This window comes from Chiloscyllium plagiosum, unplaced genomic scaffold (assembly GCF_037043375.1).
Source record: "Chiloscyllium plagiosum isolate Xiang-an unplaced genomic scaffold, Cpla_swu_hap1 HiC_scaffold_28, whole genome shotgun sequence".
NCBI classification, from domain to species: Eukaryota; Metazoa; Chordata; class Chondrichthyes; order Orectolobiformes; family Hemiscylliidae; genus Chiloscyllium; species Chiloscyllium plagiosum.
Window position 1 is genome coordinate 47,239,955 of NW_028270166.1, and position 25,846 is coordinate 47,265,800.

Sequence of the window (25,846 nt, forward strand, 5' to 3'; positions counted from 1 at the left end):
TCCTCCTCCCATGCGGTTCCACACATAGGCTGCCTTGCTGATCTTTGAGGGGCCCTACTCTCTCCCTAGTTACCCTTTGTTCTTAATGTACTTATAAAATCCCTTTGGATTCTCCTTAACCCTATTTGCCAAAGCTATCTCATGTCCCCTTTCTGCCCTCCTGACTTCCTTCTTAAGTATACTCCTCTGCCTTTATACTCTTCAAAGGATGCACTCATTTTCTGCTGTCTATACCTGACACATGCTTCCTTCTTTTTCTTCATCCAGCATTCCCTATACCTTGCCTTTCACCCTAACAGGAATATACTGTCTCTGGACTTTTGTAATCTCATTTCCAAAGGCTTCCCATTTTCCAGCCGTCCCTTTACCTGTGAACATCTGTCCCCAATCAACTTTTAAAGGTTTTTGCCTAATACTGTCAAAATTGGCCTTCCTCCAATTTAGAACTTCAACTTTTGGATCTGGTCTATCCTTTTCCATCACTATTTTAAAACTAATAGAATTATGATCGCTTCCTTTTCCATCACTATTTTAAAACGAATAGAATTATGATCACTGGCCCCAAAGTGCTCCCCCACTGACACCTCAGTCACCTGCCCTGCCTTATTTCCCAAGAGTAGGTCAAGTTTTGCGCCTTCTCTAGTAGGTACATCCACATACTGAATCGGAAACATTTCTTGTACACACTTAACACTATGGCAGTCCAAGTCTATGTTTGGAAAGTTAAAATCCCCTACCATAACCACCTTATTATTCTTACAGATAACTGAGGTCTCCTTCCAAATTTGTTTCTCAATTTCTCTCTGACTATTAGGGAGTCTATAATACAATCCCAATAAGGCGATCATCCCTTTCTTATTTCTCAGTTCCTCCCAAATAACTTGCCTGGACATAGTCCCAGGAATATCCTCCCTAAGTACAGCGTAATGCTATCCCTTACCAAAAATGCCACTCCCCCTCCTCTCTTGCCCCACCCCCCCCTTTCTATCCATCCTATAGCATTTGTATCCTAGAACACTAGGCTGCCAGTCCTGTCCATCCCTGAGCCACGTTTCTGTACTTGCTATGAATTCCCAGTCCTATGTTTCTAACCATGCCCTGAGTTCATCTGCCTTCCCTGTTAGGCCTCTTGCGTTGAAGTAAAATTGAAGTAAATGCAGTTTAATTTATCAGTCCTACCTTGTTCTCTGCTTTGTCCCTGCCTGCCCTGATGACTGTTTGACATGCTTCTTTTCCCAACTGTACCAGTCTCAGATTGATCGCTTCCTTCACTATCTCCCTGGGACCCCCCACCTTACTAGTTTAAATCCTCCCGAGCAGTTCTAGCAAATGTCCTTGCCAGTATATTAGTCCCTTTCCAATTCAGGTGTAATCCATCCTTCTCAAACAGGTCACTTCTACCCCAGAAGAGATTCTAAAGATCCAAAAACTTAAACCCTATTCCCATATACCAGCTCCTCAGCCATGCATTCATCTGCTCTATCCTCCTATTCCTGCCCTCACTAGCTCATAGCACCAGGAGTAATCTAGATATTCCTACCCTTGAGGACCTTCTTTTTAAATTCATGTCTAACTTGCTATATTTTCCCTTCAGAACCTCATCCTTTTCCCTTCCTATGTCATTGGTTCCAATGTGTACAATGACCTCCTGCTGGTCCATCTCCCTTTTTGAGAACAATCTGCGCCCTCTCTGGGACATCCCTGATCCTGGCACCGCACCATTCTAATTTCTCAGTGCTGGTCACATAAATATCTGTCTGTGTCTCTGACTAGAGAGTCCCTATCACAATCGGTCGCTTGGAACCTGACGTTACATTAGAGCCAGCCTCAGTACCAAGAAACTTGGCTGTTCGTGTTACATTCTCCTAAGATCCATCACCCCCTACATTTTCCAAAACAGCATACTTGTGTGAGATAGGAATAGGTGAGGAGACTTCTGCACTAACTGTCTCCCTCTCCTACCTTTCCTGGCAGTAACCCATCTACCTGACCATATCTGCGACTTTTCTTCCTTCCTACAACAGCCATCCATTACACCTCTTAGCTCCTATAATTTCTTTATTGCCTCCAACTGCCTCTCCAAATGATCCATGCGATACGATAAGATTCACAACCAAAGACTCTTCCTGCAGACATAATCATCAGTAACATGGAAACTCTCTTTAATCTCCCTTATCTGACAGGAAGAGCACATCACTCTACTAAAGGCCAACTTTGCTCATTCACAATCTACATACCCAGAAAATTGCACCGTCTTACTGCTCTAAAACAAAGGCAAAAGTGAGGACTGCAGATGCTGGAAACCAGACTTTAGATTAGAGTGGTGCTGGAAAAGCATAGCAGGTCAGACAGCATCTGAGGAGCAGGATAATTGACGCTTCGGGCAAAAGCCCTTCACCAGCACTGCTCTAAAAAAAATTGTTTCAGGCTAACTTAGTACCAATGTTTTATATTTTGAAAATTTAATCAAGAGACAAATCTCAAGAAAACAAATATTCAAAATAGAACCCATCTACTCACTATTGTAGATTTACAGCAAAGTTATACTTAAAATATACACTTAGCTGCTTCCGATCTGTGAGCTCTCCCACACAGGTTCCTCCAAGGTCAGCTGTGAATTTTGCTGTTTGTTAATTTTTGTTAGTCTCACTCCTCTGTCCAGAGGTACTTGAATTCAAACAGCAGAGACAATAAATGTGTCAGACAGCAGTGCAGGTTTCTTTCTCTGACCATGTGGTCACTACCTTTGTCTCTCTTTCTCCTTTTTTTTTTAAAGTGCTGTTGTTTTAATCTTCCCTTCCCCAGAGTTCCAAAACAATGCAACTACTTATAAAACCATAATTACTGCTCCTGGAATTTGAGGAAATCTTCCAACACCTTTAATACTTCAAAAAAGAAGGAGCAGTTCTTGCAGCCACAACTTTTCCCCGTCCTCCATCTTGGATTACTCAGAATCCTAGTTGGTTTTGGGAAAGTATCTTTAATCCTAATCCCCAGTTTTGACAACAGATTACACTCAAGCATTAATCTGTTGGTACCCTTTGAGAATGCTGCCAGATCAGTTGTGTCATTCTAGAATTTTCAGTCTCTATTTGGAAGTGTTATCTTCGATCTTATCTTTGTTTCTAATCTAGGAATTGTTGCTTTTACTGTCAGTGGAGTCAAAATTTCAGTTTCAATGGCACATCTCTTTTTGGCGAGACATGTTTGTCTCCTCAGGTGGATCACGTACCTACCTATTTCTCATCTGCGAGCTACCCCTTGGTACCAAGTTGGAACATAGAGTCATAGAAATGTACAGCATGGAAACAGACTCTTTGGTCCAACCCGTCAATGCCGACCAGATATCCCAACCCAATCTAGTCCCACCGGCCAGGACCTGGACCATATCCCTCCAAACCCTTCCTATTCGTATACCCATCCAGATGCCTTTTAATGTTATAATTGTACCAGCCTCCACCACTTCCTCTGGCAGCTCATTCCATACATGTACCACCCTCTGAGTGAAAATGTTGCCTCTTTGGTCTCTTTTATATCTTTCCCATCTCACCCTAAACCTATGCCCTCTAGTTCTGAACTTCCCCACCCTAGGGAAAAGACTTTGTCTATTTATCCTATCCATAGAGTCATAGAGTCATAGAGATGTACAGCATGGAAACAGACCCTTCGGTCCAAACTGTCCAGGCTGACCAGATATCCCAACCCAATCTAGTCCCACCTGCCAGCACCCGGCCCATATCCCTCCAAACCCTTCCTATTCATATACCCATCCAAATGCCACTTAAATGTTGCAATTGTACCAGCCTCCACCACATCCTCTGGCAGCTCATTCCATACACGTACCACCTCTGCGTGAAAAAGTTGCCCCTTATGTCTCTTTTATATCTTTCCCCTCTCACCCTAAACCTATACCCTCTAGTTCTGGACTTCCTGACCCCAGGGAAAAGACTTTGTCTATTTATCCTATCCATGCCCATCATAATTTTATAAACCTCTATAAGGTCACCCCTCAGCCTCCGACACTCCAGGGAAAACAGCCCTAGCCTGTTCAGCCTCTCCCTGTAGCTCAAATTTTCCAACCCTGGCAGCATTCTTGTAAATCTTTTCTGAACCCTTTCAAGTTTCACATCTTCCCGATAGGAAGGACATGATCCACAAACTGTCAGTTTACATAGCACACTGATAATACACAGTTTTACCTCATCATCTCCTTTCTCAATCTCTCCACAGTCTCTGATTTGTCACCTTACATCTCCAATGGGCAGAAATCTCTTCCAATTGATTTCCTCTGAGGAAGACTGAAACCATTGTCTTCTTTATTCATCATAATCTCTGTTTCCTAGTCACCATCCCCATCCATTTCCTGGTCACTGTCTGAGGCTGGGTCATAGCAATCAGGAACCTTGTTACACCATTAGCTCCTGGGAGCTTCTGCCAGCGTACGCCAAGGTTTCTCTGACAGCACCTTCCAAACCCACGACCACTTCCATCAAGAAGAACAAGGACAGCAGATACATGGGACCACCACCAGCTTCGAGTCCCCCTCACCTTCTGACATGGAATGATGTTGCTGTTCTCTCGTGTCAATGTGTTAAAATCGAGAATGCCTTACAGTGGAAGTACAAACCTTCCCAGTGACATTCATATCCTCAAAGTAAAATAAAAACTAAGATGTACTTTAAAAACTGCCTCTTTGCTAAAATCTTTGAAAGTGTATTTTCGGTCTGTTTTAATTTTGATCTAACTTTTCTTTGATTATCCCCCTCTAAAGTGCTTTGGCATGTTTTATAGTGTTAGAGTCATTGTACATGGCAAGTTGCATTTCGATACTGGCTTTTAATTTTGCAAAGTGTTTCACAGGTGCACAATCACAGACTGAGCTATAAAACATTCGGGCCATGCAGCCAGAGGTTTGGCCAAAGAGTGGGATTTTAAAGAAGGCTGATTGATCTTGTCTCCAGTGTTACTAATCCTTGCAATCTTCTGGAGTTCAATTAAGCTTCCTTTACAATGAGATTAGAATCAATCAATTTTTCTGTTCGAGTGAAAATTATTTTGTGAATTTATGTTAATTTGTTTATAATGGAGTAAACACTGTATAGTATTCACAACCAAAGCAAGATCTTGTGCTGTAGACACTTTTCATGTGACCACAATCCAGCCAGGGAGCAGCAGTGTCTGGCATGGTGCTTTTAGATGAGATCTTAAAGTAAACCCTTCTCTCCTTTCTCCCCACGACATGTTTATTCCTCAACCTACTTTGCAACATCATTCTTTCATGAAGTGCTGGTGTCATTGTCAAGGTCAGCAATTGTTTCTCATCCTTAATTGTCTGAATGAACTGAATCATTGTCTTTGATTGGTACCACCAATCCTCCTTTATATTTTGGGTCTAAGGGCCTGTTGGGTTAGCAGTGCTAGCAGATGAGTGACTCAACAACGAGAGACACATACCTTAACAATTAGATATAGTTTATTATATGACAGCAAGAGATACAAGTTACATTGGCTAGTTGGGTGTAATTACAAAACTATCAGACATGACACATCAGTCTGTATTGAGCTGCACTCCTTGTCCTCCAGCCACAAAAACAAAGAACAATACAGCCCAGGAACAGGCCCTTCAGCCCTCCAAGCCTGCACCGACATATTTTGACCTTCCATACTGAAACTGTCTTCACTTACAGGATCAATATTCCTCTGATCCTTTCCTGCTCACATATTTGTCCAGGTGCTGCTTGAATGCTGCTGTTGTGCCTGCTTCCACCACCTGCTCTGGCAGCACGTTCCAGGCACTCACCACGCTGTGTGAGAAAAAGTTTCCTCGCACATCTCCTTTAAACTTGCCCCTCGCATCTTGAATCTGTGACCCTTGGAATTGACCCCTCCACCCTGGGGAGAAAGCCTCATACTTTCCAATCTATCCAGGCCTTTCACAATCTTATAAACTTCTATCAGGTCGCCCTTCCATTTCCTGCTTTCCAGTAAAAACAAACCCGGTCTCTCCAACCTTTCTTCATAGCTGAAATCCTCCATACCCCAGGCAACATCCTGCCAAACCCTTTATGTACCTTCTTCAAAGCATCCACATCCTCTTGGTAGTGTGGTTACCAGAACTGTACACAATATTCCAAGTGTGGCCTAACTAAAGTCCTATAAAGCTGCAGCATAACCTGTCTATCGTTATACTCAATGCCCCTTCCAATGAAGGCAAGCATGCCATTAGCCTTTTTTACTATGTTATCTACTTGCACTGCTGCCTTTAGTGATCTGTGGGCCTGCACACCCAGATTCCTCTGCATATCAATACTCATAATGGTTTTGCCATTCACTGTATAATTTCCACCTGTACCTGACCTTCCAAAACGCATCACCTCACATTTGTCTGGATTGAACTCCATCTGCCATGTTTCTGTCTATGCCTCCAACTGATCGGAATTGTCTGATAATCCTCCTCAACACCTGCAACTCCAACAATCATTGTATCATCTGCAAACTTACTAATTAGATCAGCTACGTTTATTCTCTAAATCATTTATGTACATCGCGAATGGCAGAGTCCCAGCATTGATCCCGGTGGAACGCAGCAAGGTGGCTCAGTGGTTAGCACTGCTGCCTCACAGCTCCAGGGACCCGGGTTCGATTCCAGCCTCGGGTGACTGTCTGTGTGGAGTTTGCACATTCTCCCCATGTCTGCGTGGGTTTCCTCTGGGTGCTCCGGTTTCCTCCCACAGTCCAAAAATGGGTAGGTTATGTGAATTGGCCATGCAAACTTGCCTATAGTGTTCTGGGATGTGTGGGTCAGGGGTAAATGTCAGATAATAGGGTAGGGGAATGGGTCTGGGTGGGTTACTCTTTGGAGGGTTTGTGTGGACCTGTTGGGCTGAAGGGCCTGTTTCCACACTGTGGGGATTCTATGAACACCACTAGTCAGAGAACTCCATTCCAAAAAGCATCCTCCTACTGTTACCCTTTGTCTCCAACTGTGTGATGTTATCAGATTGGGTAGAGGTTTCATGCTATCTCCAATACTAACCCTGACATAAAGAATCAATCAATCATCTGCCTGTGGATTTGGAATTACATACAGGTCAGACTGTGTATGTATGGCAAGAACTCAGCAAGTCTGGCAGCATGTGGAAAGAGAAAGCCAAGTTAACATTTCAGGTTCAGCAATCGCTGTTCAGAACTGGACTCCTTTCTGAATATTATATATTGTCCCTTCCATTATTGGGATTTCTAACAAAAGTTCTAAAGGTTCTCTTGAACACAGCTAAGAATTCTGGTCCCTCCCTATTTTGGACATTAATACAATCCTAGTTAATGTTTAGGTTGTTGAAATCTCCTACTGTAACTGCCTTATTATTCTTACACTTCTATGAAATTTGATTATATATTGGTCCTCAAATTTCATCTATCTTTCTCTCCGACTGTTTGGGGGCCTAGCTCAGTTGGCTGGATAACTGGTTTGTAATGCCAACAGTGCAGTTCAATTCCCGTACTGGCTGACATTAACCTGAAGGTCCTGTCTTCTCAACCTTGACCCGCATCTACTTGTTTCTTACTAATGAGGGAGCAGCCTTATGTCCTTTGGTACTATGGCTACTTTACTTATAGTACGTACCTAGTGTGTTAGCTTTTTTTTCTGTTTTTGAATTCTACCCATATGGCCTCATTTGGTATACACACACAGAATTCTGGAGAAACTCAGCAGGTCTGGCCGCATCTGTGGAGAGATATCCAAATATTATGTACAGTTCTGGTCGCCACACTACCAAAAGGATGTAGATGCTTTGGAGATGGTTAACATTGAAGGGCTTGGAGGGATATGGGCCGGGTGCTGGCAGGTGGGACTAGATTGGGTTGGGATATCTGGTCGGCATGGACGGGTTGGACCGAAGGGCCTGTTTCCATGCTGTACATCTCTATGACTCTATTTCAAGTCTAATGTGACTCTCTTTCAGCTTTGCCAGTGATGCTGATCTGTCATTAAAGAATTTTACAAAGATAGCTGAACTTAAATTTCCTGACTGCCATAGTGGGATATGAACTCAAGTTTCTCAATCATTAGTCTTCTGGGCAACTAATACCACAGTTCCATGAAAAGCTGAATCCTCAGTTTACAGCCGTTTGATTACAAATAACCCTCTGAATACAAGCAAGTTTCGATAACCGATCATCAACGTTTTTCTCCTGATAAGATTCAGGTGAAGCTTCATGCTACTAAGGATATCACATTCCTGAGCTGTTGTATGATCATGAACTCAGAAATGAGGCTCTGCACAGTTAATGCATCACTTCTTTCTCCTTATATTTCCTCAGTGACACAGACTCACTTTCTGTTAGCCATGTTCTTTATATTTCTCACCAAGATCCCTTTGCTCTCCCACTGTTCATTATCTCTCACCATTGAGAAACTATCCCAAATTCCAGAAAATTTTCAAATCCAGTACTGAGGAGAATTCATTGATCTAAAATATTAACCCATTACTAGAGGCTGCTAGGTCTACTCCGTGATTATAGTGTTTTCTATTTTAATTTCAGACTTCCAGCAGCACACGGTTTTGCTTTGGTTCTGCAGTTTTCACTGTGATATCTCTCTTATGCAAATCCTTTTAGCTGTTTAACAATATTGCTGCTGATCCTATCTCCATCACCTTGTCTTTTCAAAAGATTCTATAGCCTTTCTATCACACCTAGCAATGCAAGCACTTCTCAAATGGTCACAACATCACTATTCTCTAAGATGAATAAGGTTCTCTCCATCTACATTGGTGGTGCAGTTGACAGCCAAGAAGGTTACCTCAGAGTACAACAGGACCTTGATCAGATGGGCCAATGGGCTAAGGAATGGCAGGTGGAGTTTAATTTAGATAAATGTGAGGTGCTGTATTTTGATAGGGCAAATCAGGGCAGGACTTATACACTTAATGTTAAGGTCCTGGGAGGTGTTACAGAACAAAGAGGCATTGGAGTGCAGGTTCATAGCTCCTTGAAAGTGGAGTCACAGGTAGAAAGGATAGAGAAGAAGGCGTTTGTTATGCTTGCCTTTATTGGTCAATGCATTGAGTACAGGAGTTGGGAAGTCATGTTGTGGTTGTACAGGACATTGGTCAGACAACTTTTGGAATACTGCATTCAATTCTGGTCTCCCAACTATAAGAAAGATGTTGTTAAACCTGAAAGGGTCCAGAAAATATTTACAAGGATGTTGCCAGGGTTGGAGGGTTTGAACTATGGGGAGAGGCTGAACAGGCTGGGGCTGTTTTCCCTGGAGCAGTGGAGGTTGAGAGGTCACCTTAGAGAATTTTACAAAATCTTGAGGGGCATGGATAGGGTGAATAGCCAAGGTCTTTTCCCTAGGCTTGCAGAGTCCAAAAGTAGAGGGCATAGGTTTAAAATGAGAAAGATAAGATTTAAAAGTGACCTGAAGGGCAACTTTTTCATGCAAACGGTGTGCGTGTATGGAATGAACTGCTGGAGGAGATGGTGGAAGCTGGTACAATTACAACATCTAAAAGGCAATTGGATGAGTGTATGAATAGAAAGAGTTGAGCGGGATATGGGCCAAATACTGGCAAATGGGACTTGATTAATTTAGGATATCTGGTTGGCATGAATGAGTTGGACCAAAGGGTCTGTTTCTGTGCTGTACATCTTTATGACTCTACTTTCTTTCTTATGTTATGTGCAATAATGTGCAGCTTATTATCTGGCTAATGCTCCTGCCCTGTCCATATGCTATTTTTTAAACTTCTTTCATGGGATTTGGGTGTGGCTGGCTCAGCCTGTATTTTTATGCCCATCCCCAATTACCATTGAGGTGGTGTGATGGGCTATCTCCTTCAACCCCTGCAGTTCATGTGGTGAAGGGAGGCCCACGGTGCTGTTAGGAATGGAAGGAACGTACTGGGGTAGTATTCTTGTTCTACTCTATGTTAGAGGCTCCAGGTTTGGGAGTGGGTGTCAATGGAGGATTGAGTTGCTGCAGCACATCTTGTTGATGATACAAACTGCTGTCACTGTGGATTGGCGGATATGGAGGGACTGAATGTTTATGCTGGTGGATGGGTTGACAATCAAATGAGCAACTTTGTCCTGGATGGTGTCAAGCTAATTAAATGTTGTTTTAGTGGCACCCTTCCAGGTAAGTGGGGATTATTCTATCACCCTCCTGACTTGTTTCTTCTAGATGGTGGGCAGCCTTTGGAGAGTCAGGAAGTGTGTTACTTGCCACAGAAGTCCCAGTCTCTAATCCCGTGACCACTTTATTTAAATGGCTGGTCTAGTATGGTTTCTAGTCAATGGGTGGCACTGTGGCTCAGTGGTACTGCTACCTCACAGCGCCAGGGACCCAGGTTCGATTCCTGCCTTGGGTGATTGTCTGTGTGGAGTTTGCACATTCTCCCCATACCTGCATGGGTTTCCTCCCACAATCCAAAGATGTGCAGGTCAGGTGAACTGGTCTTGGTAAATTGCCCATAGTGTCGGGGGTAAACATAGTGTAGGGGAATGGATCTGGGTGGGTTGCTATTTGGAGGGTTGGTGTGGACTTGTTGGGCCAAAGGGCCAGTTTCCAAACTGTAGGGAATCTAATCTAATGTTACCCTAAAGGGTGATGATAGCAGCTCTGATCTTTTTATTTCACATTTTTAAAAACTTGTCACGCTATTGGTTGCTCATGCATTGCTGAACAGGAAACGTTATGAGATTTTATTTCTTATCACTCCTGATTTATTTATATTATTTATTATCACTTCCTTATTGTCTGTTCCTGGAATGTTTATATTATCTTTATCTCCATTGAAATGATGACCTTTACTCTGATAATGTTTTAAAAAATTATTTTGGTTATTATAATATTTACCTTTTACCTCTTCATTGGTGGAAAGTTCTACCAATGCATTCGGGCACAGCTCTCTAACTCCACTCTATCCCAGAAATCATGTCACTATCACACAAAATGAAATCCCTCCTTTTCACCAGTCATTCAAATGTATTTACTTTCCTGACTTGTTTTACCCTCTGCTCAACAATAGTTATTGCTGAAAAAGACATATTTTTGTCAAAACCTTTCGTCTTACACCCTTCAGGACAATTCACAAGAATACTAAGTCCAAGGAAAAAACAACACTTATACTATTTGAAAGGTCAGTTATAGATTCATTAGGGATGCACAGCACGGAAACAGAGCCTTCGGTCCAACTCATCCGTGCCGACCAGATATCCCAACCCAATCTAGTCCCATTTTCCAGCACTTGGCCCATATCCTTTCAAATGCTGTAACTGTACCAGCCTCCACCATTTCCTCTGGCAGCTCATTCCATACACATATGCAACTCATCCTCTGCATGAAAATGCTGCCCCTTAGGTCCCTTTTATGTCGTTCTCCTCTCACCTTAAACCTATGCCCTCGAGTTCTGGATTCCCCCACACCAGGGAAAAGACCTCGATATTTATCCTCTCCATGCCCCTCATGGTTTTGTAAACCTCTATAAGGTCACCCCTCAGCCTCCAACACTCCAGGGAAAACAGTCCCAGCCTCTTCAGCCTCTCCCTGTAGCTCAGATCCTCCAACCCTGGTAACATCCTTGTAAATCCTTTCTGAACCCTGTCAAGTTTCACAACATCCTTCCAATTGGAAAGAAACCAGAATTGCATGCAATATTCCAAAAGCAGCCTAACCAATGTCACTCTGCTATAATGTGTGTATCGTCAGAGCAAATTGGCTATAACGCGGTCGATGAATTGTGGACATTGTTTTGACAGTGCTGATTGGTTGGCTGAATCCAAATAATACGTGGCAGTTAATTGTCAATCAACATTAATGGGTGCAATCTCCATGGTTACGACCCTACCAATCAGAGTCTAAGTGCCAAAGAATCAGGGCTCATTTCGCGCAGTGTAAAACAAAAACAGAAATGACTGGAAAAACTCAGCAGATCTGGCAGCATCTGTGAAGAGAGAAACAGGATTAAAGTTTTGGGTTCAGAGACCCTCCTTCAGAATGGGACTCTGGACCCGAAATGTTAACTCTGTTTCTTTCTCCACAGATGCTGTCTGATCTACTGAGATTTTTCCAGCATTTTCTGTTTTTGTTTCTGATTTCTAGCATCCACAATTCTTTGGTTTATTTTCTGTCAGTGTAAATCTTGCTTTCCGTTTGAAGTGGTATTTCTTGTGAATTGTCCTGATGGGTGTAAGATGAAAAGCTTGAAAGGAATGTGTCGCTTTTCAGCTATACTCAGGTTCTGCACTACCAAATGACTAAATAGCAATTAGTTGACCTCACAGACTTGAGGCTATTATCCTCAAGGTCCTAATTTAATTCCTAGTTTCTAGTAACTCTTCACCTGGAGGTTTTCCTGCTGTTCCCCATGGTTCGGTGCACAGCATTCTCACCCCTGAGTGAGACGATTATAGGTTCAGACCCCAGACTTGAGCACAACAATCTGAAATAACTTTGGGAATACGGCACAGCCAGCAATTTGTCATTTGGATAAGATGTTGATCGGAGGCCCAACTTGCTCTCTCAGGTAAAAGTGGGAAAAAAGAAGTCCATGGATGTATTTTGAAGATGATTTGGGGAAGTATTCTGGTGACCTGGGATTCTGACCAATATTTATTCCAAACTACCGTATCTAAAAGAGATTATCTGGTCATTGTCACCATTACTGTAAGTTGGGTCTTGCTGCACATAAATCATTTTCCAGATTTTCTACATTGTAAAAGTGGGCACATTTTAAAATTAAAGTAATTCATTGGTTGTAGTGCATTATAGAGTCAGAAGGTCATGGGGTCTACAGCATAGTCTACTTTGGCTCATCTAGCCTTTGTCAGTCAAACACAACCAGCTAAGTGTTCTAATCCCATTTTCTAGCACTTCATCCTTGTAAGCCTTCGGATCACAAGTGCATGTCTAAACACTACTTAAATGTTGTGAGGGTTTCTGCCTTTTTTATCCTTATAGGAAGTGAGTTCCAAATTCTTACCATGCACTTGGGAAACATTCCTCACAGTCAGGTAGGCACTGGAGAAATATTTGACACACCTGTCCAATATGTGTGCGGTTTCCTCCCATTGAAACCTCCCATTCAGTAGCATCAGCAATGGGAGATCCTGATGAGCACAATGTGGATGATATGCTTTGACGACCTGCAGTATGACCTATGGAAACCAAACTTGAACACTCCTGAATTCCAAAAAGACTTTTGCGTAATGGCAAGAGTGTGGCGACATTAATCTGATAAGAGTAGGTTTAACCTCATTCCTGTCTCCATTCCAGTAGAATGAGTCATAGACATGCAGAAACCTCACCTGACAGTAAAAGGCTTTATATTGCGACGTCCGAATCAGAAAAATGCTGGCTGTTGTCATGTACCTTGGATTATCTGTACGAGAGGCAACCCTCACTCATTGTCTCAGTTTTAGTTTTCCATGGGTTGAGCATTTTTCACTACAATTTTGAGTTTCAAAGCTGATTGCTGGGTTATTAAGATGTTACAGGGTTAGAAACTATTTGCATTTCTCAATCAACAGAGGCAAGGGCTGTCCCATCAATTAATAGCCTAGTTAAAAAGCACATCAGGATTTTACGATCCGACCAGATATATAGCATTTGGGAAGGCCTAATGGAGGTGGTAACCTTCAGGTGAAAGCAAGGACCATTGACCTGTATCCTGGTCAATATTTTCCAATATCACTAGAACTGAATATCTGGTCATTATCACATTTAGTGTTTATGTGGTCTTGCTGTGTCAAAATTAGTTGCTGTATTTCCCTATATTACAGTAATGTATGAGGAACAGTATGTTGGCTTGGGGTGTAGGATATTGTATGTTTGGAAACAGGATATTATATGTTGGTTTGGGAGTAGATTACTGTATGATGTATTTGAGGAGCAGAATATTATATTTGAGTTAGATTGGCAGCATATTTCAATCAACTTTGGGGAACAGGATGTGCATGACTTTGAGAGAAATAAAGACACGTTTAGAATTCAAAACTTGCTAAACTTGAGAGGGTGAAGAAAAGATTTACAAGGATATTGCCAGGGTTGGAGGGTTTGAGACACAGGGAGAGGCTGAATAGGCTGGGGCTTTTCTCCTTGGAGAGTCAGAGGCGGAGGGGTGATGTTATAAAGGTTTACAAAATCACCAAGGCCATGGATAGGGTGAATAGCCAAGGTCTTTTTCCAAAACTAAAGGGTATAGGATTAAGGTGAGAGGGAAAAGATTTAAAAGGGACCTGAGGGCAACTTTTTCATGCAGAAGGTGGTGCATGCATGGAACAAGCTGCTAGAGGAAGTGGTAGAGGCAGGTACAATTTAAAAGGCATCTGGATGGGTACTGAACAGTCAATAGAAAGGGTTTAGAGGGAAATAGGCCAAATGCTGGCAAATGGGATGAGGTCAGACTGGGATGTCTTGTTGGCCCGCAGAAGTGGAAGATTATGGCATTTAAGCCCTCCCACTATTTCTATTCTGACCTCCTTTTGCAACCCCAGAGGATCAGACAACCTATTCCTGGTAAGCATGGTCAGCCTTTCATCCAAATCTTCTTTATAAATTTTTAACCCATCAGCAATTTCAGCTTCTACTGATATTTTGTCAGCATCCTGTTCAGCTTGTGAGCAAAGCCAATTATCGGAGTCGGAGCGAAGACATGCAATGTTACAAAAGTGAAATTAGCCACTATTTGCAAGGGTGAAAATAGAGGCTGAAATATTAATTCAGAGTCAAATAGAAAGCTGATGTAGTGAACCACCTGGCAGTTTGAGATAGTGGCCAAAGAGAATGGAGTCAGTTGGAGCTGATCCAATGAAACCTCCCAGTTGGGCAGGTTAGTTCATAATGACCCTTCTGTCACACTGAGATTGCCACTTCACCAGAGCAAATTGTGAAACTGAAACTGATAAACCTGGGAAAGTACCAGACCATATCCATGAAGAGCTGCTTATTGTTTGAACCCAATTGTTTCCCAGATGTCCCTCACAAGAGTGAACCTGCTCTCCCTATCAAATAGAGTGATTTGAATTTACAACTCAAATCTGCTCCTATGCTTGATAAATGTAATCTATCCACTCTAGCCCACATCCTATATGTTCCCCACACAAGACTAATATGACTCCTCCAGTAGGTCGGTGCATGTTTCTATCGACTCTGCGCTCATGGGTGCTGGTTTATTTGGACTAATGTTAGGAGATGCAATCCCAGTGAGGGGAGCCACACTGGAAATTGAACCCTGTTAAATTACCCATGCAGTCCATGGGGTAATTGCACTTCTTTTGAATCAGGAAATGTTGGGTTCAAGCCACACACGAGAGGGTCATATACATAAGGCAGCATGATACTATAGCAAAACAAGTGCCACCTGATGCAGGTGTGAAGGTTGACCTTAACAGTGCATGTTACATCAAGGTGGAAACAAAGACCCCATGACTTAGTGAAAGAACAGGATGGCGATCTCCTTTACTGTTGCTTTCTTAATAATATCCCCTACCCAAACAGAAACGTTGATGGGTCATTTAATTGAATTTCTTCTTGAAGATGGGTGACATTGAAAAGTCTAGATTTATTTCAATTTCTAGTGGCCCTGAGTAATGTTAATGTTGATCACAAATAACACGCCATTCTTGTCTACATGACATGAGTGACTACATTTCAAGTGCTTGAGCTCTGCAAAAATACACGTTCCTCCCTTTATATTTTAATTAAGAACTTATTTTCTTAAGGTCTTACTAAAGCCAAGGCAGGGTTTCACTCTCTGTCTCAGCACAGAGTGGGGGGAGTGTCAGCCTGAGACAGAAACCCACCTTTTCACCTATTCCATAAAATATGTGATTTTTGTTTTCACAGCCATCAATAACACCTTAAATTATAGAGCACCTTAAACATAACAAAATGTCCCAAACTGCAGAGGGAAATGTAAATTAAACTACGGTGCTGAGTCACACAAGGAGTTAGTAGAGCAGACAATCAAAAACTTGGTCAAAGAGGAATATCTGAGAAAATGTAGCTAAAGAGGTAGAGATTTTTAGGAAGGAAATTCCAAAATTTAGGATCTTGACAGCCAAAGGCACAGTCGCTAATAGTAAAGTGACTGAAATGAGGGATACTGAAGAAACCAGAATTGGAGGAACACAGATAGTTCATAGGATAATGGAGCTGGAGGAGATTACACAGAGAGGGTAAGGACATGGGGGATTTGAAATCGAGGATGAGGTTATTAAAACAAGCTACAGCCAATGTCAGTGATGGGGAAACAGGTTTCTGTGCGAGTTGGTTTTGGATGATCACACCTTCATGGAAAGTATAATATACAAAAGCTAGGAGTTCAGTGGAAATACAGGTTATTCTGTTACAACAAATTGGCTATAATATGATTGACGAATTGTGGGTGTTGTTTGGATAATGCAAGCTTTCTACTGAATGGATATAGCGATTTTCTGTTAGCGATCTTCTACAGGGCGGTTTTCTATAGCAGTTTTCTATAGCCCAAGCTGCAGAGGAACGCAGCTGTCGCATTACAGCAGAACGAACTGTAGACATGCCTAGAGATAACAAAGACATTCTTAAGGGTTCAATAGTAGATGAGGTGAGGCAGGCATTGTTAGAGTGATAGAAATGGAGAGTCTTTGGAGTGGATAGAGTCATAGAGATGTACAGCATGGAAACAGACCCTTCAGTCCAACCCATCCATGTTGACCAGATATCCCAACCCAATCTAGTCCCACCTGCCAGCACCCGGCCCATATACTCCAAACTCTTCCTATTCATATACCCATCCAAATGCCTTTTAAATGTTGCAATTGTACCAGCCTCCACTGGTTGAACGATTGATCAGGACAGTGAAAATCGCTTGAATTCTTCAACATTCCATGATGACATGGTTGGCAAGAAATGTTGTTATTAAATTTATAATCTCATTAGTAAATGAAATATCATACAAAAGAGAATTAATACAAGACTGAAAGAATTAATCCTTTAAATTCTTACCTTACTCCGTTGGTCAATTGCTTGACAAAGTGCCTGCCAAGGAGGAGTATATTTAAACATCTTTGCATTTGGATTCTCGTTTTGTCACTTGCTCTTCAGTATTTCTCTTATCAGACTCTCCACGTTTCTCTCAGAGTACGTGAGTAACTTCTGACAGCTCCCAATGCAGCTGCTCTTAATGTTTCCATTGATTTAACCTGCGGAGTTTAAAGAGGATGATACATTTTTACACCAACTGCGTTACTTGTGTCAGGAATTTGCAACGTATCAGCTTACATGATTACTCTCCTTCTCACAGTTTTGTTTTCTCTTGCGGTCTTCTCCCTCCCCCACACTTCACAACGTAGACACCAAACTTGTTCAGTCACTTATTACCTGTAAGTGAATGTGTCAGATGCAACCAAGCAGAAATATTTCAGTTGATCTATCAACACATTCCAATTCAGGGTGGGGAGTAGTGTAACAGGTGAAATATCATAGTTCACACTTGGCAAGGACATGTCAGAGTTTGGGGGTACTCCCATTAGAGACTGGGCATTTCAAGAAGAGCAGAGTGGGGAGTTGCAGTGTTTTCAAAAGAGAGAACAGGACACAGGGTGATACACAGCAGAGACACAGAGATGGAGGTAGGTGTGGGAGGTGGGGGTGTCACAGTGAAAAAGGAAAGAGAGAAGGGGAGAGAAAGAAGAGTGTTCCCAATAAGAGAGAAGGTCGGCAGGGTGCCACAGTGGTTAGTACTGCTGCCTCACAGCACCAGGGACTTGGCTTCATTTCCAGTGTTGATTAACTGTCTCTGTGTGGAGTTTGCACATTCTCTCCATGTCTGCATGGGTTCCCAACAATTTCAATTTCCGATTTCCACCCACAGTCCAAAATGTGCAGGTTAGGTAAATTGGCCATGCTAAATGTGGGGTTATGGGGATCGGGTGGGGCACAACGTCTGGGTAGGACACTCATTGGAGGGTACTTCCAGTCTCGATGGGCCAAATGGCTTCTATCTGCACTGTAGGGGTTCTGTGACACATTTGAGAAGGGGACCACCAACAATTGAGAGGACTGTAAAGAAGGTTTGATATTTGCCCAATTTTTAACAAATATCTGTGAATGCTTTGAACTTTGAGAAACTGAGTGTGATTTCAATGTTGGATTACACAGAACTCAGAAAGGTGCTGAACAATGAGGACAAAAGGATTCAAGAGAACATAGACAGAATGAAATGTGTTGCTCTGTGGCAATTAAAATTGGCAAGTTTGAAGGCTTTAGAATGAAGAGAGGCAATATAAATGATTGGCACAATTTTAAAGAGGGTGCAGAAATGTCGAGACCGTGGGAGTATAATAATTTCAATGGGGTATTGTAATTTATAGGTGGCAAGAGGAGGGGAATATCTGCTGCTCAGCACCATCTCAAACAATGGGAAATCACCACCGTCATAGTTCCAATAGGCGCTGAGATCAGGGTCACCAGACATGTGTCTTTGCTACGTTTCCTCCAGCTGCAGTTTGTTGTTGTACTATCTAACGCAAAAAAGAAACTGAAAGCCAAAACACAAGTGATGTACCATAAACACCCTGGAAATATCAGACATTCAGTTGACGTACTTTGGAAATTAGGAGCTAATGAGCTCAGCAGCAGGTTCAAGCTGCTGCAGATTTTAATTTTTAAAATTCTTACTCTGAATGTGGGCATGCAAAAATATACTTAATTCATAAAAAAATCTTTACAGAGGTACACAGTTACTGAAACATTTCTGTACAGCCTTGGTGCATAACTAACAAACAAACATTTGAATTTGGTTCAGTCTGCAGTTGCAAAAAAAAATCCCAAGGCCTTTCGTACTTACACAAGACAACATCTACAGTCAAGACACCAAGAGGATCTGATAGTTGAACAGACTCCCATTGTACTTTGACAGAAAGACCCTAGACGGTGATCTTTCCTCACTGTGCCTTGGCAGCAGCTGCCCCAAGCATTAGCACGTCCTTCAGCACATAGTCCTGGACCTTAGAATGTGTCAGGCTGCAACACTGGCCAAGGTCAGCTCTTTGAACTGGAAGACCAGCACGTTCCGGGCAGGCCAAAGAGCATCTTTCACTGAGTTCCAGGTGCAGAGAGGAGAAAGCAGACAGTGGAGATAAAAGGGTCCTTCTCAGCGTCGCAGCCAGTGACTAGCAGTGTTCCACAAGGGTCAATTGTTGGCAGCAGTACTCAACTTTTCACTTTATACATTAACGATTGAGATGAAGGAACTGAGGGCATTCTGGCTAAGTCTGCAGATAATACAAAGCTAGGTAGAGGGACAGGTAGCACTGAGGAGGCGGGAAAGATTTGGACAGGTTAGGAAAGTGGGCAAAGAAGTGGCAGATGGAGTACAATGTGGCAAAGTGTGAGGTCATACACTTTGGTAGGATGAAGAGAGGCATGGGCTATTTTCTAAATGGGGAGAAAATTCAGAAATATGAAGTGCAAAGGGACTTGGGAGTTTGAGTCCAGGATTCTTTCAAGGTTAACTTGCAGGTTGAGTTGATAGTTCAGACGGCAAATATAATGTTGGCATTCATTTCAAGAGAACTAGAATATAAAAAGCAGGGATATACTTCTGAGGCTTTATAAAAGTGTGGTCATACAACATTGAGAGTATTGTGAGCGATTTTGGGTCCCATACCTCAGAAGGATGTACTGGCTCTGGAGCGGGTCCAGAGGAGGTTCATGAGAATATTACCAGGAATGAAAGGCTTAATATACGGGGAAAATTAGGACTCTCGGCCCATATTCAATGAAGCTTAGAAGGATGAGGGGTAATCTAATTGAAACATACAGAATACTGAATGGCCTGGACAGGATGGACATTGGGAAGATGTTTCTATTGGTAGGAGAGACTAGGACCCGAGGGAATAGCCTTAGAGTAAAGGGAAGACCCATTGGAACGGAGATAAGGAGAAACTTCTTTTGCGAGAGAATGGTGAATCTATGGAATTCATTGCCACAGAAGGCTGTGGAAGCCAGGTCATTAAGTATGTTCAAGACAGAGATAGATGAGTTCTTGTTTGTCAAGGGGATCCAGGGTTATGGGGAGAAAGCGGGACAATGGTGTTGAGAAAGTTATCAACCATGATTAAATGGAGGAGTAGACTCAATGAGCCAAATGGTCTAATTTTTGCTCCTATGTCTTATGGTCTTAATATTTGTCTGGTTTGCATTTTAGGAAACACACCGTAGAGCACAGAGTCCTGCAGCATTAAGTTGTTCCGGACAAACCTTGACAAAAACCACTGTATCTGCCTCCATACGGTGTCTATTGCCACCTTTAATTGGCCCTGAGAAGGTAGTGATGAGTTGCCTTGTTGAACTTTTGCAGTCCATGTGCTGTGGTTATTATAACTACATTTTTGTTGGGGAAGGAGTTCCAGGAATTTGACCCAATGACAGTGAAGGAAGGGTGATATATTTCCAAATCAAGATGGTTTGTGACTTTGAGAGGAAGTTGCAGGTGTTCCCATGTATCTGCTGCCCTTGGTTCTGTTCATGGCTGAGGCTGCGAGTTTGGCAGGTGCTGTCAGAAAATCAGTCATGCCTTACTCAAGTACAGTACATTACTAGGACTGTTCTCCCTCTGTTGTTGTGTCTCATGCTGGCAATGTAGAATTTTTACATCTATTGCAAAATTATACTTCCTTCATTAAAATACATCTTTACATGTACAGTTAATGATGCTATTTGGATCTATACTCTCTTTTCTTACAGAGAACAAATTTACATCGAACATAGAACAATACAACACAGATGTTAGCCCTCGATATTGCGCCAACCTGTGAATTAATCTGAGCCCTACACTATCCCATCATCATCATCTATTTACTTATCCAAGGACTGTTTAAATGCCCTTAAAGTGGCTGAGTTAACTACGTTGGCAGGCAGGGCATTCCACGCCCTTACCACTCTCTAAGTAAAGAACCTGCCTCTGACATCTGTCTTAAATCTATCACCCATCAATTTGTAGTTACGCCCCCTCGTACAAGCTGGTGTCATCATCCTAGGAAAACGACTTTCACTGTCTACCCTATCTAATCCTCTGATCATCTTGTATGCCTCTATTAAATTGCCTCTTAGCCTTCTTCTCTCTAGTGAGAACAGACCCAAGTCCCTCCTCCTTTCCTCATAAGGCCTTTGCTTCAGACCAGGCAACATCCTGGTAAATCTCCTCTGCACCTTTTCCAATGCTTCTACATCCATTCTTCCACAAATTTAAGGTGTGACTTTCACCATTCTCTATATTTACAATCAATCTCTTTAGCTGAGGCATCAGCATGGCCCAGTTACTGAATGGATCCCATTATTCTTTGGCAGAAGGGCCTTACTCAAATGGTCTTTCCTCACCACATCCTTGCAGAAGCTGCCCCAAACTTTAGTGAGTACCTCAGCACGTAATCCTGGACCTTGGAATGTGTCAGGCTGCAACACTCAGTCAACTCCTTCACCTGGAAGACCAGCAGATTTTGGGCAGACCAAAGAGCGTCTTTCACCGAGTTGATGGTCCTCCAGGCACAGTTGATGTGTGTGATGGTCCTCCAGGTGCAGTTGATGTGTGTGATGGTCCTCCAGGCGCAGTTGATGTGTGTGATGGTCCTCCAGGCGCAGTTGATGTGTGTGATGGTCCTCCAGGTGCAGTTGATGTGTGTGATGGTCCTCCAGGCGCAGTTAATGTGTGTGATGGTCCTCCAGGCGCAGTTGATGTGTGTGATGGTCCTCCAGGCGCAGTTGATGTGTGTGTCCTGGGAAATAGATTGCAAAGCACAGAGTCCCGCATCACGGAGCTGCTCGGGATGAACCTCAACAAACACCACTGCGGTCCTCTCCAGATTTCATTTGCAGTGAGGACAGAATTGTCTGGGCAGGTACAACTCCATTGTATTTTGTCATCTGCCCTGGTTCTGATTTTGCCACTTCAGGATGTAGTTGAGTCAGGAATTAAGAGATTCTTAGAGCAGCTTTTATTTGGTGACAGTTCACTTTAACGGAGGCAATGGCCAGATTCTTGTCAATCGCTTTCCTACTGGTATCTATTTTAATGATCAGTCTTTACTGGAATTTTGTCATAAGTAAATAATATTTAAATTATTTCCATAATTTACCATGTCCAATGTTAATGTCAAAACTTGGCTTATTAATTCATATTTTCTTATCCCGTTGATAGAATTTTCCCAAATTGGTGACTCCTGTAATTAACCCTCAGTGATTTTCAATCTCCTGCAATACAAACTCACACACGCAGGCGTGTGTATTCCCCATAACTCATGAGGAATGCTCTCATCCTTTTGTTCTCAGGATTACACCAGCAAAGAAATTCACTTCCTGCCTGACTTATGCTGTTCCTTCCCAGAAACACACAAGGTCTTTTCCCTGGTGTAGCAGAGTCCAGAACTAGAAGACATAGGTTTAGGGTCAGAGGGAAAGGATTTAAAAGGGACCTAAGGGGCAACTTTTTCACACAGAGAGTGATGCGTGTATGGAATGAGCTGCCAGAGGAAGTGGTGGAGGCTGGTACAATTACAACATTTAAAAGACATCTGGATGGGTAAATGAATAGGAAGAGTTTGGAGGGATATGGACCAAATGCTGGCCAATGGAACTAGATTAGGTTAGGATATCTAGATTAGAGTGGTGCTGGAAACGCACAGCAGGTCAGGCAGCATCCGAGGAGCAGGAAAATCAACATTTCGGGCAAAAGCCGTTCATCAGGAAACGTCGATTTTCCTGCTCCTTGGATGCTGCCTGATGCTTTTCTAGCACCACTCTAATCTAGACTCTGATCTCCAGCATCTGCAGTCCTCATTTTTGCCTAGGTTATATCTGTTTGGCGTGGATGAGTTGGACCAAAGGGTCTGTTTCAGTGCTGTACATCTCTAAGTATGGTCATTACAGTGAATAAGAGTTTTAGCTTTTAAAAACTTATTTTCTAATGTTTTGTGATGTTATTACGCACCTCTGGAACAAGTGGGTTTTGTAGCTGGGCCTCCTGGCTGAAAGGTGGGATACTACCACTGCACAATAAGAGCTCTTTAGGAATAATGATAGTCATTCTGCTGAAACCCATAATTGAACCAGAGATATTTAGGTCCTCAGTCTGACATTCTCCCAATGTCTAGTTGCACACTCTGTTCTTGTGCTGTTTAGAGATAAGTTTTGGCCATTGGCCAATGAGGGAAAGGTTCAGGAAACATTCAGATTCACAACAGTCAAGAGGCCAAAGGAGACCAAGTCTGAAAGCAGAGACTACAGCATCACACTCTCAACATGATTTCCATTGTTAGGTTAATAATAGAGCATTACTATTGCTTTCTGTGTGACTACATCATTAAAAACTAGTGTCTCTTGGGGCCTTCTTTGAGGTGGGGGTGATTTGGTGTGGTAATCCAACCCTGATCAATACAGCCAGTAGGTAGCAGGATATACAGTCCACCGCCACAAGACAGAGCAAGAGTTTCAACAGTTCACACTGGACTGCTGCTTTGTTGCACTCAGAGTGTAACTGGACATTGTGAAATAGGGAGACTCAAGGGGTAGGTTTTAAGGAATAATTTAACTTAAGGGCTAATTTCAGTCTAAAGTCTAGTCTGGTGTTTAATTTAGTAATTAACTGAAAGTTGCTGTTTTAGTTGGGTGCAGCTTAACAGCAGCTTTTTGTTATCAGCTGAGATTATTTAATTAGACAACCTTTTTTATTGCCAAGATCTACTTTGTTCATAATTCTTTATGTACATACACAGTTACTAAAGCAGTTCTGTACACACTTGTCACACGAAGAACAAACAAGCATGAGACACATGATTTAATCCAGTTCCAGAATTAGGGGCCATAAGAGAATGGTTTCTTCAGTGCTGCCTTGCTGCGCTAGAGTACTGCTTTGTCGTATTAGAGTGTGACTAGAGTTAGGTGGAAGAGGGAGGGGTTTATCAGTATCTCCTTTCCACTCATTGGTGAGTACTTCTGCTCTTTATTACCCTCCAGGTAAGGTCTTAGAGAGTCTGGGATTCAAAGGAGAAAGAGGAGTCAGTGGGGGAGGACACAAACTAAGCAGGAAAATTAAAATTGAGACAGAAGGTCAAGGCCTACACACTTAGCTGGATGTTCAGAGAGAGAAAAAGAGAGGAGCCAGTAGGGAAGGAGATTCAGGGATCAGAAACTGTAGCGGGGCAGATGAGGGTTTACAAGGGAAAGGAAAAGCCAGTTCACTGGTTGCTAAGTAACTGCTAATTTAAATACTTAAACCTAAATTACTTTCAGATTAAAGGTACATTACAGGAATATCTAACAGCTTAAAATCTAAGGAGCAAAGGAAATTTAAAAATACAACTTCAAAACAAATCAAATAAGTTGGAGATACAGGGCCAAGTGATGTCATACTGCATGGTGTGGGAGCTGGTGGACCGCACTGTGGTTCACAGTGATCCACATCTGTAGCAAGTGTCGATTGCTTGAGGAATTCCGGATAGTTGGAGTCTGAGCTTTGAACACGGTGATGCATCTGAGGGGGGAAGAGAGTTACCTGGGCACTGCGTGTCAGGAAGCAGTCACATCCTGTAGGTTAAGTACTTCAAAGTCGGCCAGTGGTCAGGGAGAGGAGGGTGTGACTACAAGTGAGGCAGTTAGAGGGATCCCGAATTTAGAATTGGAGGAACCTTGGCCTTGTCAACAGGTATAAGTACTTTGTCCCTGTGTGGGTGAGAGAGAGGATTTCAGAGAGGATGGGTAAACTGATCACTGCACCATGGTACAGGAGACCATTCAAGAGGGGAGAGCAAAAGGAAAAGTGGTAGTGGTAGGAGATTCTGTATTTAGAGGTACAGATATATGTGCTCCGGTTTCCTCCCAAAATCCAAAAAATGCGCAGGTTAGGTGAATTGGCCATGCTAAATTGCCTGTAGTGTTAGGTGCAGGGGTAAACATAGGGGAATGGGTCTGGGTGGGTGCACTTCAGCGGGTCGCTGTGGACCTGTTGGGCTGAAGGGCCTGTTTCCACACTGTAAGTAATCTAATCCAATCTAATATATCCTTTTAAAGAGACTGGAGAGTCCCATATGGTCCGTTTCCTGACCATAAGATACATAAAACCATAAGATACAGGAGTAGAATTAGGCCATTTGGCCCATCAATTCTGCTTCACCACTTAATGATGGTGGATATGTTTCTCAACCCCCATTCTCCTGCCTTCTCCCTGTAACCCTTGATTCCTGGACCAATCAAGAACCTATCTATCTCAGTCTTAATGACTTAGCCTCCACAGCCCTCTGCGGCAATCAGTTCCACAGATTCACCACCCTCTGGCTGAAGACACTCCACCTCGGTTCTGAAGGGTTTTCCATTCACTCTGAAGCTGTTCCCTTGGGTTGTGGTCTCTCTTATTAGTGGAAACATCTTCTCCATACCCACTCGATTCAGGCCTCTCAGTATACTGTAAGTTTCAGTGACGTTACCCCACCCCATCCCACCATCCTTCTAAGCTCTGTTGAATATGGACCCAGAATCCTCAACCACTCCTCATACAACAAGACCTTTAACCCCAGGATCATTCTTGTAAATCTCCTCTGGACCCTCCAATGCCAGCACATCCTTCCTTAGATATGGGGTCCAAAACTGCTCAATATTCCAAATGCAATCCGACCACAGCCTCAACAGTATATCTCTGCTCTTGTATTCTAGTCCACTTGAAATGAATGCTAATATTGCATTTGTTTTCTTAATTGCCAACTGAACATGCATGTGAAACTTAAGCGAATCCTGGACAAGGATTCCCAAATCCCTTTGTACTTCAGATTTCTGAAGCCTTTCCCCATTTAGAAAATAGTCTAC

General features: G+C 42.6%; 1 protein-coding gene across 4 annotated transcripts in view; it reads right to left on the reverse strand.

Annotated features, from left to right (window-relative positions):
• The window catches only part of LOC122565152 (mitotic interactor and substrate of PLK1-like), a 129,469-nt gene that overhangs the window by 84,451 nt on the left and 19,172 nt on the right, over positions 1-25,846 (reverse strand). For 2 of the 4 annotated variants that reach the window (XM_087976179.1, XM_043720833.2), the window contains exon 2: positions 16,997-17,193. In XM_087976179.1, coding sequence (XP_087832305.1) covers positions 16,997-17,056 — 60 coding nt within the window. In that variant the 5' untranslated portion in view covers positions 17,057-17,193. Of the gene's footprint in view, positions 1-16,996; positions 17,250-25,846 lie in introns of those variants that run through there. The other 2 variants (XM_087976180.1, XM_043720834.2) reach the window with 1 other exon arrangement.